The sequence below is a fragment of the Panthera uncia genome (genome assembly GCF_023721935.1).
Source record: "Panthera uncia isolate 11264 chromosome A3 unlocalized genomic scaffold, Puncia_PCG_1.0 HiC_scaffold_12, whole genome shotgun sequence".
Taxonomy (NCBI): Eukaryota; Metazoa; Chordata; class Mammalia; order Carnivora; family Felidae; genus Panthera; species Panthera uncia.
This window is the reverse complement of record NW_026057579.1, coordinates 3798091-3812481: the sequence shown is the minus strand read 5'-3', so window position 1 is coordinate 3812481 and position 14391 is coordinate 3798091. Positions and strand designations below refer to the sequence as shown.

At 45.9% G+C, this 14391-nt stretch overlaps 1 protein-coding gene across 1 annotated transcript in view; it reads left to right on the top strand.

Moving 5' to 3' along the window:
- MERTK (MER proto-oncogene, tyrosine kinase) overlaps nucleotides 1–14391 on the top strand; it is a 116195-nt gene that overhangs the window by 34564 nt on the left and 67240 nt on the right. Inside the window, exons 3-4 of the mRNA XM_049652149.1 lie at nucleotides 4322–4422; nucleotides 6421–6594. Of these exons, the coding sequence (XP_049508106.1) occupies nucleotides 4322–4422; nucleotides 6421–6594 (275 nt within the window). The remainder of the gene's footprint in view (nucleotides 1–4321; nucleotides 4423–6420; nucleotides 6595–14391) is intronic.

Here is a 14391-nt window from a genome sequence, read left to right as displayed (position 1 = left end):
TCTGGGCAGGTTGCTCCCCAGGTCTGGGGTGCAGCTCTGTCATCTTTGGGGGCCCTTGTTTCTCCTATTTCCTCCTGGAGCCCAGGTTCCGCACCGCCCCCAACCCCGCCTCTTGGCTTTTACTCCTTCGCTTTGGCACAGAGCCCATCCTCCACCAGCATGGACCTTGCATGTCTGAAAATGCTATTGTGTTTTCTATCCTCACATTGAGGTAGCTTGTCTGGATACAGAACTCAAAAAGAATAATTTCCTGTTGTCATTTGGAAGTCATTGATATATTTCCTTTTTGCCCCCAGATGTGTTCTTGAGAAGTGTGGTGGGGTTCTGATTCATTTGTGAATGACTCACTTTACTTCTCTCTGGAAGCTTCTGGACCTCCACTTTATCTTGGAGTTGTGACACCTCCTGATGAGAGATGGGTGGTCTTGGTGGGTCTTTTCTCTTCCACTGTGCTGCCCACCTACAGGCCTGGTTAAGAAAGACCTAGAATCCAGCCCTGGGGCATTTTCTTGAATTATGCTTTCCTTCCTGTGTTCTTTCTGGAACTCCTCTTACTCAGTTGTTGGAATGCCTAGATTGCTATTCTGAGCTCAGAGCCTTCACTGGGGAGCCTCTAGAGACTGCACCTGCTGTTTCCTTTAGGAAAGGGGAGAAGTTGGGGACAGCAACTCTTCTCCACGTCACCCCCCACCCTGCTCTCAGCATGGCAGCCTTTACTTGCATGTCTAGGAAGCAACATGTAGAATTATTTGTGGAAAATCTGGGTCTGGACTTGCTAATTAATGCAGGCACGTAACCGCTAATTAATGCAGGCACGTAACCCATCTCCCCAGGCGATTGCTGACCTCTTCCTGATATGAATGACTAAAGACAAAGTTTTGATCATGTTTCCTTTGAGCTCTCCTTTTCTCCTCCTGGTTGAATTTTCCTTCCTTGCTGGTTGGCTTAAGATGCTCCTAGACTTTTCATGCCCTTTGCGTCTGATTTCTGAAGTCCAAGCTGTGCTGCTAAACTATTACTTCCACCCGATAGTTTCTCAGTCGTCCGTCCCCCCCCCCCCCAACGCACACAGGGGTACTTTGCATCCTTGGGCTGCCTTCCTCGGCCTTGCCCTGCATCCCTCTGTGGCCCTCACTTGCATTCTGGCTCCTGACTACCTAAGTCATGTGACAAGGCTGCTGCAACACTGGGCTTCTGGACCCTGAGCCAGAGCCAGGTCTTCAGAGGCACAGCTGTCCTCAGCCTATCAGATCTTATCATCAGTCCAGCTCCTGGGCCTGGCCTCAAGACAATGACTCCTCTTCTAAAATGAACCTGTGAAATATGTGGAAAGGACCCCCTCTTTGGTAGCCATGACCTTGTTTTTTGGTTTGTTTTGTTTTATTTTTTTGTTTGTTGGTTTGTTTTTGAACTGCAAAGAAAACTAGACTGCTCAGCCATGCAGAATCTTCAAGAGCTCCTAGAAGCAGGTGCACCATTCGGCCCCTGGCTGATACTCATGCTGGTCCGGGCACCATTCTAGACACCTGCTTCTCTCCCTCTTTCTTCCTGCCACCATGACATCCAGGGAGATTTATTAGAGGAGGGTCAGCTAACCCCTTATTTGGAGATATTTGTCCTGTGAAGTCTCTTTCCATGTTCTCCCAGTGACCTCTAGACATTATGACCTTCAGTCCTGCCCTAAAGCATGGAGAGATCTGGCCTTTCTTTGAAATCCTGAGTCCTCCCCAAGTCCAACTTCCGTTCATCAGGTGCAGTTCCAAAATTATATCACTCCCGAACAGGAGTGAGGGGAAAGGGGAAGGCAAAGTATTCTGAGTCAGTGGGGCACTGCTCAGATTGGCACATCAGAAAGGGCAGGTGACAGACGATAGTCACATTATTGGGCCTTGGGAACAGTAAGGAGGTAATATTAACCCAAGCAGCTCTGGTTCTCCTCATTCTGATTGACACCATTCTTTTTTTTTTTTTTTTAATGTTTATTTATTTTTGAGACAGAGAGAGACAGAGCGCGAGCAAGGAGGGGCAGAGAGTGAGGGAGACACAGAATCGGAAGCAGGCTCCAGGCTCTGAGCTATCAGCACAGAGCCCGATGCGGGGCTCGAACTCACGGACCGCGAGATCATTATCTGAACCGAAGTACCAACTGAGCCACCCAGGGGCCCCTGATTGACACCATTCTTGATGTGTATTTTACTTACTCTTTATCAGAAGCTAAAAGGGAACTGCAACATGGTATCACTGGGGAGAAGTTGTAATTTAAAATGTTCTATGTTTGTTCTGAAAACCGTGTGTTCAAAACCGTGTGTTCAACCTCAAGTCCAAGGGGCCTTGCCATGGCAAATTGGCTCCTGATGCCGCTGTGCTGTTTGTATATCCTGGCGGCTGCCACCTGTGGGCCAAGATGGCGTCCCCTCTGACCTTGCCAGCTTCCTGGTCTCTTTTAAGCATTAAGCTTCAGGCCTTGATGGGTTGAGGGATGGGTCTTATTTTGCTTTGGGATAAATAAGTTGTATCAGGGAACAAGCTACTAGAAAGGAAGATGGACCCCTCCACAGTTTTCTTCTTTTACTTTCTTTCTCTAGCCACAGCCTTTGCTCTGTCTGATGAGCGCAGTAGAAGAAATCCGTGCCTTTGGGTCAGTGAAGGTGTCCCCCCCCTTTGAGAGCATTTGAGGGCATTTCAAAGAGTTCCTTATGCCCTCACCCCTTCCCACACCCAGCTAAGGGCAGGTTTTGCCTAACTGCTTGTGTGTAAACATGTCTGAAGGGTGGAAAGCAGGATTCTGAAGCTCTTAGAGCTAAGGCCACCTGTTTATAGCAGATACTTTACAACATGTAGTGTTCAAACTATAGTATAAGGAAAACGAAAGAAAGGTGATCTATAATAAAATAATACGAATGTGAACATGTAGATGCCTGGCATGACCACTCCAGGAGAGATCATAGAATACACAGGGACTTGCACCGTGGCACGCCCCTCACGCACGTGGCAGCCGCAAATAGGGAGGTGCTGTCCGTGATCTGAGTCATGGCCAAGTTCCAAACAGGACAAAGGGATGGCAGCACCCATTTTCAGATAATTGCAGTCCTGGGAATTAGGTGGATATTAAGACCAGACAAATTCTTTGTGTGTCTATAAATGGAATTGGGTTCTAGTCTCAGAAAGTCATTTGGGTTATGGAACAGTTGCCCCTAGCCCCTAAAAATCATGGTGCCTCCTAGTTATTGTGCCCACATAAAGCAGCCCTACAGGGGCGCCTGGGTGGCTCAGTTGGTTAAGTGTCCGACTTCGGCTCAGGTCATGATCTCGCGGTCCGTGGGTTCGAGCCCCACATCGGGCTCTGTGCTGACAGCTCAGAGCCTGGAGCCTGTTTCGGATTCTGTGTCTCCCTCTTTCTCTGACCCTCCCCTGTTCATGCTCTCTCTCTGTCTCAAAAATAAAAAATTAAAAAAAAAACAATTAAAAAAATTAAAAAAAAAAAAACAACCCTACAAATTTGCAGCAAAATGCCTTGATGGGGCAATACCCCAACATAGAGAACCGTGGTACAGAGCCTTCCATAGAAGGCAAGAGGAGGGACAGCATATGTGTTAGTCATGTTTCTTCAGAAAAAACAGAACCAAAGAAGGAACGAGAGAAAGTTATTTTAAGGAATTGGCTAATGTGATTGTGGGTGCTGGCAAATCTGAAACAGGCAGGGCATCAGCTGGAGTCCGAGGGAAGAGTTGATATTATAGTCTTGAGTCCGAAAGCAGTTTAGAGGCAGAATTCCCTCTTCCTTGGAGGACCTCAGTCTTTGCTCATAAGTATGGCTCTCAGCTGGCTGGATGAGGCCCACCCGTGTTGTGAAGGGTAATCTTTACTCAGAGTCTACTGATTTAAATGTTAACCACATATGGGCGCCTGGGTGGCTCAGTCAGTTGGGCGTCCGACTTCGGCTCAGGTCATGATCTCGCAGTTTGTGAGTTCGAGCTCTGCGTCGGGCTGTGTGCTGACAGCTCGGAGCTTGGAGTCTGCTTTGGATTCTGTGTCTCATTCTCTCCACCCCTCCCCCACTTGTTCTCTGTCTCTCTCTATCTCTCAAAAATAAATAAATGTAAAAAAAAAAAAATTTAAATGTTAACCACATCTGAAAAATACTTTCACAGAAACATCTAGAGTAATATTTGGCCAAATGTCTAGATGCCATGACCTAGCCACGTTGACACAGAAGATTAACACTCAGAGCATATGATAAACAGGTTGAAGAATGTTCTGTTCCTATAGCAGAAACTCAAAGGGTATTCAGTGTAAATATCTCTATGTGTTTTCTTTGAAGCATAACCAGTGTGCAGCGTTCAGACAATGGTTCATATACCTGTAAGATGAAAATAAACAACGAAGAGATTGTGTCTGACCCCATCTACATCGAGGTGCAGGGTAAGTCCAGAGGCTACAGAGTGACCTGTATTTATCGCTTTGCATATAAAACTCTAGAGTTTAGCATGCTCATTTATAACTCTGTAATCAAACTTTGCAAATTCATAAGCACTGACATTTTATAAGGTGATCCTCTTTTTAGACTTTAGGTAATAATAAATAAATGGCGTGAATTCAATTCTCAAAGTTTTAGCTCTATCCTGAGCAATAGGGCTGAGATAAAAAACAGATTATGGACTCCTTTGTCCTCAGGTTATTTACAGTTTAGAAGCCTGGAGACTTTTCTGGAAGCGGTATGCATTCCATTATCCGGTTCTCAGTGCTGGCACCAGGTACCCTTCGCCTGGTCTAGGGATGATTGGCCTATTATTCAACATCGGTACATGTGGATGGTGAAGCCAGGAGGGTGAGTGGTTTTCCTGAACTGGGTCAGCAGCTCAATCTGGGACTCATTTTGGGCCCTAGGATTTGTCAGGTAGATGGTTCAGTGCAGTTCCATGATGTGACATAAGACGGGCTCAGTGTGGGTCCGAATGAGACGTCGACTAGAAGAAGGCGGTCTCTGCCCTCAAGGAACTTGAACTGCAGTAGGGGATGTGAGCTGATGGCTAGGTGAGCCCAGGTCCCAAGGCCCCGGGTCTTGGGGCGCATGCCTGGTTCTGCAATGGCGGTGCCTGTCGAGGAAGCCTTCAAGGAGGAAGCACCTCTATTCTCACCACAAGCTGTCATTCCTCACCAGCCCACGGGCTGCCTCCAGGGCCCTTGCATCTTGGCTTTCTGAGATACCCCTGCCAGCAGAAGCACCCAAACACCTTTCTTTTCTACTTTCTCCTGACCCGCCTTACCACAGGCTTTAGAAAAAACAAGTGGTTGGCTTTTCAGGGAAGTTCAACCAGAACTGTCCCACAAGGAAAGCCTCCTCTGCTACCCATCCTTTTGCAAACCTAAACCTCATACCCACTAATGCTGCAGGAGGCCTGAGGTGGGGAGGCCCCTCAGAGGAGTCTGTGTTAGCGTTCTGCTCTAGGCCCATCCCAGGCTGGACAGCTAATGCCTCCTCAGGGTTATGTCAGCACCAGCCCTAGGGGAAAGTGGGGGTGTGGAGGATGGTAGTGTTCCTACACTTGCTGTAAATGTTGGGAAAATGTTGAGAGGACATTTAACTTGTCAGAATCCCAACAAAATGCCCAGGGCAGGATCACATTAGGTCCAAATGGAGTCTTGCAAAACTTTGAAATAGGAATAAAGAAGCCCATTATGCCACTCCCACATCATTCCTTCTGGGACCAGATCTGTGAGTCCCCAATCCTCAAAGAACATGGTTTAAGTGCCTGAGGACAGTTAACTTGACTTGTTAATTTTTTAGCATATGCTCCAAGTACGTAGTCACTGGCTTTCTCTGAGGTATTTCTAAAGTTCCCGTCCTTATGGCCTCGATTCTGAATCACAGTCAAAGATCTTAGGAGTGGAAGTATGTAACTGTGTCTGCACTGTTATCATTAGAATGCACTTTGAAAAATGGCCAGCCCTGTATAAGCCCTGTGCAAGTGTGCAGATGTTTAAATTCATTATCATTCATCTTAAAGGGACACACGCAGTGGATTGTCCTCAAAAACAGGTGGACCTATTACGTGGCTTTGTTTTCACTCCATGTGTAATTTGGTAAGAAACACTGAAAAACGTGCCAGCCTGTCCCAGGAGTTGGAATAATGCCTGATTTCAACACCGCCAGGCCTCCCTTCTGGTAAAACCAGTTCTGAATCACCATCATAACCCCTTTGAGAAAGTGTCCTAGAAAGCCAGCTGGAGCTAGTTGGGTAAGAATTAGCTTCTATTCTTTCTCAGCCAACTTTCAGAAGGTGCAAACTAGCCATTTCAGACCAGAGGTGGTATATAAAGAAATCTATTGCCAAGTTCTAGAACAGTCTCCATTCCCCTTGGGGCTCTGCCTTTGCTTGAAGATCTGAAACATTCTTTCACTGAACTCTTTCTCCCTAGGACTTCCTCACTTTACTAGACAGCCTGAGAGCATGAATGTCACAAGAAACACAGCCTTCAACCTCACCTGTCAGGCCGTGGGCCCTCCTGAGCCCGTCAACATTTTCTGGGTTCAGAACAGCAGCCGTGTTAATGAACAGCCAGAAAAATCCCCTTCTGTTCTAACTGTGCCTGGTAAGTCCGAGTCGTGTGACTTATTTATTGCTTCCTTTCTAATAGTGAGAGGGATCACAAGTTTGGTGACCATTGCCTTGCACTAGCAGCGGATAGAAGAGAATGAAACACAGGTGTGGCAGCTGAGGTGAGGGTACGTGGAAAAGAAACCCCGGGAGTGAGAATTCACAGGCCAGGGCTGGGAAGTGGGTGAATGCCCTGAAGGGTGTCTGTGGTTTAAGTTAGCGAAGTGGCCGGAGTCCCTGACCCCGGGCAGCGGGAGTCTTGCTCATACCTCCCATTACAGCTGGCGCTTGGCTGGCCTGGCAGGCCATGCACTTCAGGAAACCACTTGACGCGAAGACCCCTGATGTGAGGTTTGACAGCAGGGAACCCCACTGGTCACGCGGCACTGCTGTGAGATGACTGAGTCATTGTGGACTGTGGCCGCGCTGACGGTGGTCATCTTGATTCCCATCCGAATGGAAGTATCTCGGCTTCGTTCCCGTCACCTCCCTGACAAGGCTCTTGAAGTCAATGCCCTTGCTGTTTCCCGTGCTACGAAAGCCGGTGGACTCCTCTCTGGCTTCTCTCATGGCATCTTTTCAGCAACATCTAGCAAGGGCACCACCCCCAAATCCTTCCTTTCTTCATGCATTCAGCGACCATTTTGCCAGGGAGTGCTGTATCCCAGGGGCTGTTCTAGGTTCTGAGAACACAGGGGTGAACCTCTGGCAACAGTCTTCCTGGCTTCCTTCCCACCCCACTGCTTCTCCTCTGCCCTTGACAGGCGCATCCCTGGACCCACTTCTTTTCACTCTGAGACAGTCCCGCCACCCTGGGAGAGTTCCTCTCTGTCCTTGGCTTCAATACTATCTGTGCAACGGTGGCCTTGGGCTTTGTGTCCTGGCCCAGCCCTCTCTTCTGAGGTCCAGGCTCATGTATCCAAGTGCCTCCTTGGCATTTTCACTTGCTGGTACATAAGTATCTTAAAATGAAACTCCTGTTCCAGCTCCTCTCCACACTCACTTTGCCCCAGAATTCCCCATCTTAGTAAATGGTATCACCATTGGCCCAGCCTTCCTCTTTCTCATTCTTCATGCCAAATGCATCAGCAAGTTCTGTCCATTCTGCTTCTACGGTGCATCCCGAATCTGTTTTCTCTCCTTCCCTGCTCCACACTGCTGCCAGCACCCTACCAGTGCAGTAAGTAGCTCCCTAACTGGTCTCTTCGCTTCCAGCCCTGTCCCCACTCCAATCCATCCTCCTCAGTGGCTCCCTGTCATCTTAGACTCTCACTCAGACTCATTCCTGTCCCTGCCCATCGGCCCTGTGAGCTCTGGCCTCCGCCCGACTCTCCAACCCACCCCGACGCACCTTCTCCTCCCTGCTTATTAAGCACCGGTCATCCTGATTGTCTGTCATTTCCTCAGACACATTGCCCTCCTTCCTGCCTCAGGACCTTTGCATCCTTTCTTCTGTCTGCCTGCACTGTTCTGCCCTCTGCCCTCTGCCCCATGACACAACTCAAATGTTACTTCTTCTGGGAAGCCTTTCCTGGTCATTCAACTATTTTCGGACCTTCCCACCTCTTTATGGACTCCCAGTCATGTGTTGCACTCGCCACAGTCTATAATCACCCTATTTATTTCTGTAGCTTCCTTGTCTGTCTTCTCAGAGAGTATATGCTCAGCAAGGACAAGGACTTTGTCTGTCCCAAGGCAGTGCCTGACTCATAGAAGCACTCACTGAATATTCATGGCAAGAATAGACCAGCAAATGAATGCCAGCCCCTCGGTTTTATCTCTGGATCATTTTCCTAACTCCTGACTCCACGAGGAATATTATGGTTTTCTCTTCCTCCATCTGAATTATTTTTGAGTCTCCCCAAGAAGCTGATAATCAAGCTACTTTTTAGTTTCAAAGTCAATTTGGAAAATACACCCCACCCCTTCTAGGATGGTAGCTGTAAAGACATTTGTTTTTATTGAGGTGAAACTGACATACCGTTAAGTTGTGTAGAATTTAAATGCACAACTCAGTGAGTTTTGGTAAATGTAGACACGCATGTAACCACCCCTTCAATCAAGGCATAGAACATTGTCATCACCTCAGAATGCCCCTCAGGCTCCCTTCCCATCAGTCCCCACCTCTCATAGACAATGGTGTACTGATATCTGTCATCACGGATTACTTTTGCTAGTTCTTTTTTTTTTTTTTTAATGTTTATTTACTTGTTTTGAGAGAGTGCACGCTAGCTAGCCGGGGAGAGGGAGAGAGAGAGAATCCCAAGCAGGCTCCTCGCTGTCAGCATAGAGCCCAACACGGGACTTGATCTCGCGAACTAGGAAATCATGACCTGAGCCGAAATCAAGAGTCGGATTACTTAACCAACTGAGCCACCCAGTCCGGCGCCCCTGTTTTGCTAGTTCTTGAACATTAAATAAATGGAGTCGCGAAGTGTATATTTTGTCTCAGGCTTCTTTCCCTCAATGTGACATTTTTGGGATTCATCCGTGTTGTTGTAGGAGTACTTTGTGCTCACTGCTAATAGCACTGTTATGGTATGGATATGCTACATTTTGTTTGTCTGTGTGGTGAACGTTTGGGATGTTTACAGGAGTTGGCTATGATAAAGCAGCTACAGATATTTGTGTGCAAGTTTTTTGGGAGACATGCGTTTTTATTTTGTTTCGGATAATACCTGGGAGAAGAATTGCTGGATCGAATACTAGGTATATGTTTAACTTTTAAAGAAACCACCAAACTGTGTTCTGAAGTTACACCAAGTTCTATTCCTAGCAACAGTGGATGAGCATTCCAGATGCCCTATCTACATCCTTGCCAACATTTGCTATGGTTAGTTTTTTCATTTTAGACACCCTAGTGGATGTGAAATGGTAAATTTTTAATTTGCATTTCATTTCCCTAAAAAATTTCATTTTTTTCTTGTGCTTATAGACCAGTCACGTATCCTTTAGGTGAAGTGTCACTTCAGGTCTTTTGCCTATTTTCATATAAATCTTAGAATCAGCTTGACGGTTTTGCAAGAGTCTGTTGTGATTTTGTTTGCAATTTTTTTTTTTAACGTTTATTCGTTTTTGAAAGACAGACAGTGTGAGTAGGGGAGGGATGGAGAGAGGGAGACACAGAATCCGAAGCAGGCTCCAGGCTCTGAGCTGTCAGCACAGAGCCCGACGCGGGGCTTGAAGTCACAGATTGCGAGATCATGACCTGAGCTGAAGTCGGACGCTTAACCGAGCCACCCAGGCACCCCGCAACTGTATTTTTTTTTTAATTGTTTTTTTTTTTTTTTTGAGAGAGGGAGAGTGCATGCGCGTGGAGCGGGGGCTTAGGGGGAAGAGGGAGAGAAAGAATCTTAAGCAGTCTTCACACCCAGCATAGCGGGGCTCGATGTCACGACCATGAGATCATGACCTGAGCCAAAATCAAGAGTCAGATGCTTAACCAACTGAGCCAACCAGGCACTTCTGCAATTGTACTGAATTTCTAGATCAATTTAGGGAGAGATCACATCTTAATAATATGGAGACTTCTGATCCCAGAACACACACTGTCCATTTATTTAGGTCTCCTTTAATTTCTCTCAGGAATTTTTTTTATAGTTTTTGATGTAGAGGTCTTATAGGTCACTTGTTAAAAGGATTCTTAAATATTTTATGTTGCTGGTGTTGGTAAGTAGCACATTTGATTCCATTTCCCAATTGTTTACTATTAGTATATAGAAAATAAATGGATTTACGTATGTGGATCTTACATCCTACAACCTTGTGACATTGATGTATTAATTCTAAGAGGGCTTTATTGTTGTTGTTTTGTAGATTCCTTGGATTTTCTATGTAGACATGTCACCTGCAAGTAGAGACAGTTTTACGTCTATCTGTCCAATCCTTGTCTTTTTATCTCTGTCCCTTTCCTTATTTTAGTGGCCAAGACTCCAGCACAATGCCGAATAAAAGTGGGGAGAGTGGATGTGTCTGTCCCAGTCACCAAGTATGAAATAAACTGTGGGTTTGGGACAATGCCTTTCACTAGGTTGAAGATGTTTCTTTCTATTCTCACTTTGCCAAAAATTGTATTTTTTTATCATATGATCATAAGAACTCAGGAAATATTTACAATACTTAATGATTACAGTTTTGTTACAAGACATACGCCTTGGGTGATATCTAGGAGGGTCCTCAATGCAGAGCTTCTGTGCCCTCTCCTCTTTGAATTAGGGTGTTTCACCCTCCTGGCAGATCCAGGAAAAGGCCACTCTACTAAGCTTTGGGGAGCAGATTTTTTTTGTGGAGGTTTCCTTACATAGGCACTTCTGATTAGATCGCTGGCCATGTGGGGGCACTTGGGTGGCTCAGTTGGTTGAACATCCGACTTCAGCTCAGGTCATGATTTCATGGTTTGTGGGTTCGAGCCCCGCATTGGTCTCTGTGCTGACAGCTCAGAGCCTGCAGCCTGCTCCAGATTCTTTGTCTCCCTCTCTCCCTACCCCTCCCCTGCTTGCCCTCTGTCTCTCTCTCTCTCTCTCTCAAAAATAAACAAACATTTAAAAAAAAAAAAGAAAGAAAGAAAGAAAGCCTAAACCATTGGTCATGTGATTGAACACAATCTCCAGACTCCTCAACCCTCTTATCACATGGCTGGTCATTCTCTTGACCAGTTTCTGTAGGGGCCAATTGTGAGTCACCTCATTAGTGTAACAAAGCCACTCCTGTCACTCAGGAAATTATAAGGGACAAAAGCTAAATTCCTTATTGTACAAAAATGCTTATGAGGGAAATGGGCTGTAATTTTGTTTTTGTAGTGTCAGATTCTGGTATCAGGGTATTGTTGACCTCATAAAACTAGTTAGGAAGTATCCCTACCATCTCTGTTTTCTGAGAGAGTTTAGTGATGTTGGTGTTGTTTTGAATATTTATTTTATTTTTGAGAGAAAGAGAGAAACAGAGCATGAGCAGGGGAGGGGCGAAGAGAGAGGGAGACACAGACCTCTAAGTGGGCTCCATGCTCCGTGATGTCAGCACAGAGCCTGATGCGGAGCTCGAACTCATGAACGGTGAGATCATGACCTGAGCCGAAGTCAGATGCTTAACCAACTGAGCCACCCAGGTGCCCCGGTGTTGTTTTGAAAAGACACGCATAAGTTCAGGGGAGGCCGCAGTAATGTGTTTTGGACACAATATTCTTGGTAATGCAGTTTGCATGACTTTTTTGATGAAGGCTAATAGTTTGAGGTTAACTGAAATCCTTAGGTCTTTTATCTCATCAGTTACTCCAAAGTCAAAGCTCTCCTGGTTCTTTTTTTTTTTTTTTTTAATGTTTATTTATTTATTTTGAGAGAGACAGAGAGAGAGAATCCCAAGCAGGCTCCAGGCTGCCAGCACAGAGCCTGATGCGGCGCTTGAACTCAGGAACTGTGAGATCATGATCTGAATGGAAATCAAGAGTCAGATGCCTCAGGGCGCCCGGGTGGCTCAGTCCGTTGAGCGTCCGACTTTGGCCCAGGTCATGATCTCACAGTTTGTGAGTTCGAGCCCCGCGTCGGGCTCTGTGCTGACAGCTCAGAGCCTGGAGCCTGCTTCAGATTCTGTGTCTCCCTCTCTCTCTGCCCCATCCCCACTCATGTTCTGTCTCTCTCTGTCTTAAAAATAAATAAAACATTTAAAAAAAAATTTTTTTTAAGAGTCAGATGCCTAACCAACTGAGGCACCTAGGTGCCCCAGAGCTCTCCTATTTCTTGTGTATATATTATTTTTGGAATTTCAGCCTACCATTTATCCTTACAAAAATATAAGCCATTGACTCAGCCCACTGAGGCCATTTGGAACCTCATTTCCCTCGTTGGTTAACAAATCATCCTTCTGCTTTGTGCCAGCTGCCGTTTGTGTCTCTTTCAAGTTGTTGATGAAAATCTAGATTTTATTCTAACCAAGGGCAGAGTCCAGTGATCTGTTGATAAAGGCAGCCTCTGAGTTGACATCAGTTCATTAAATCAACTTTCTTGGCCACTGTTTAACCACTAGTAAATCTGCTTTGTTTTCTTTTTCACCCCATTTATTTCTGCAACTTATCTTCTGAGATGTTCTCGATACCTTGGGCTAATAACTATCACAGAATGTCTGGAAACCAGCTTGGAACTCATCTTGAAATCAGACCTGATTTGTTGGTGAGCCTAACTCCTAGATGTGACAGTTTTCTGCATTCTTACAGGCACCAGTTTGATAGCTCTCTCTCCCCCCCCATTTTTTTTAATGTTTATTTTTTTTTGAGAGAGAGAGAGGGTGCATGTGGGGGGGGGGGCGAGGGGAGAGGCAGAGAGGGAGACAGAAGATCAGATGCAAGCGCTGTGCTGACAGCAGAGAGCCCGATGTGGGGCTTGAACCCAGGAACTGTGAGATCATGACCTGAGCCAAAGTCAGATAGTTAACTGACTGAGCCACTCAGGCGCCCGTTGATAACCCTGTCTTAAGTTTTGCTACGGATTTCTCTCTCTCAGTGATCCTGTCCTTACCAGGATCAGTAGCATTTGATGAAACTAGGGACAAAATCTGTCTCTGTTCCTCTGCAACTTTTCCTCATTTGTGTTTTCTTAGAAAGTAGAAGTGTGTTTCTGTGATAATATCTGCAAAATCTTTTTCATATCCAAGGCTGTATATAATTTGTCTGTGATGGGAGATCTGATTTATTTCTAAATGGTGGTATACTCTTAGAACTACAACCTATCTTGGGTTTCAAGTTCACTACAATTTTTATTTTACTTTTTTTTAACTTGAAGATTTTTTTTCTTTGGTAGAGAAGATAGGAGTAAAATAGAAATAGAGCAGTTTGGGGGCACCTGGGTGGCTCAGTCGGTTAAGCGTCCGACTTCAGCTCAGGTCACGATCTTGCGGTCCGTGAGTTCGAGCCCCGCGTCGGGCTCTGGGCTGATGGCTCAGAGCCTGGAGCCTGCTTCCCATTCTGTGTCTCCCTCTTTCTCTGCCCCTCCCCCGTTCATGCTCTGTCTCTCTCTGTCCCAAAAATAAATAAACGTTAAAAAAAAAAAAAAAAAGAAATAGAGCAGTTTGTAGCCTAATAGCGTGTTTTTAAAAATGACATGGAACTGTTAAGCTGCATATGTGATTAACTTACATAAAACTACATGCATGCACACGCACACGCGCGCGCACACACACACACACATACACACACACACAAATGAGTCTACGTATGATTGGTAAAATCTAAGTAAGCTTGTACGAATGTCAATTTCCTGGTTTCGACAATGTGCTATGGTTATATAAGATGTTAACATTGGGGAGGTAGGGTGAAGGATACATGAAACTTCTCCCTATATTTCTTTAAATTTTTTTAACGTTTATTCATTTTTGAGAGACAGAGAGAGCATGAGTGGGGGAGGGGCAGAGAGAGAGGGCGACACAGAATCTGAAGCAGGCTCCAGGTTCTGAGCCTGATGCGGCGCTCGAACTCAAACCGGGAGATCATGACCTGAGCCGAAGTTACATGCTTAACCAACTGAGCCACTCAGGTGCCCCAACTTCCCCCTATATTTCTTTACACCTTTCTGTGAATCCATAATTAGTTCAAAATGAAAAGATTTTTGGGGCGCCTGGGTGGCGCAGTCGGTTAAGCGTCCGACTTCAGCCAGGTCACGATCTCGCAGTCCGTGAGTTCGAGCCCCGCGTCAGGCTCTGGGCTGATGGCTCGGAGCCTGGAGCCTGTTTCCGATTCTGTGTCTCCCTCTCTCTCTGCCCCTCCCCCGTTCATGCTCTGTCTCTCAAAAATGAATAAACATTAAAA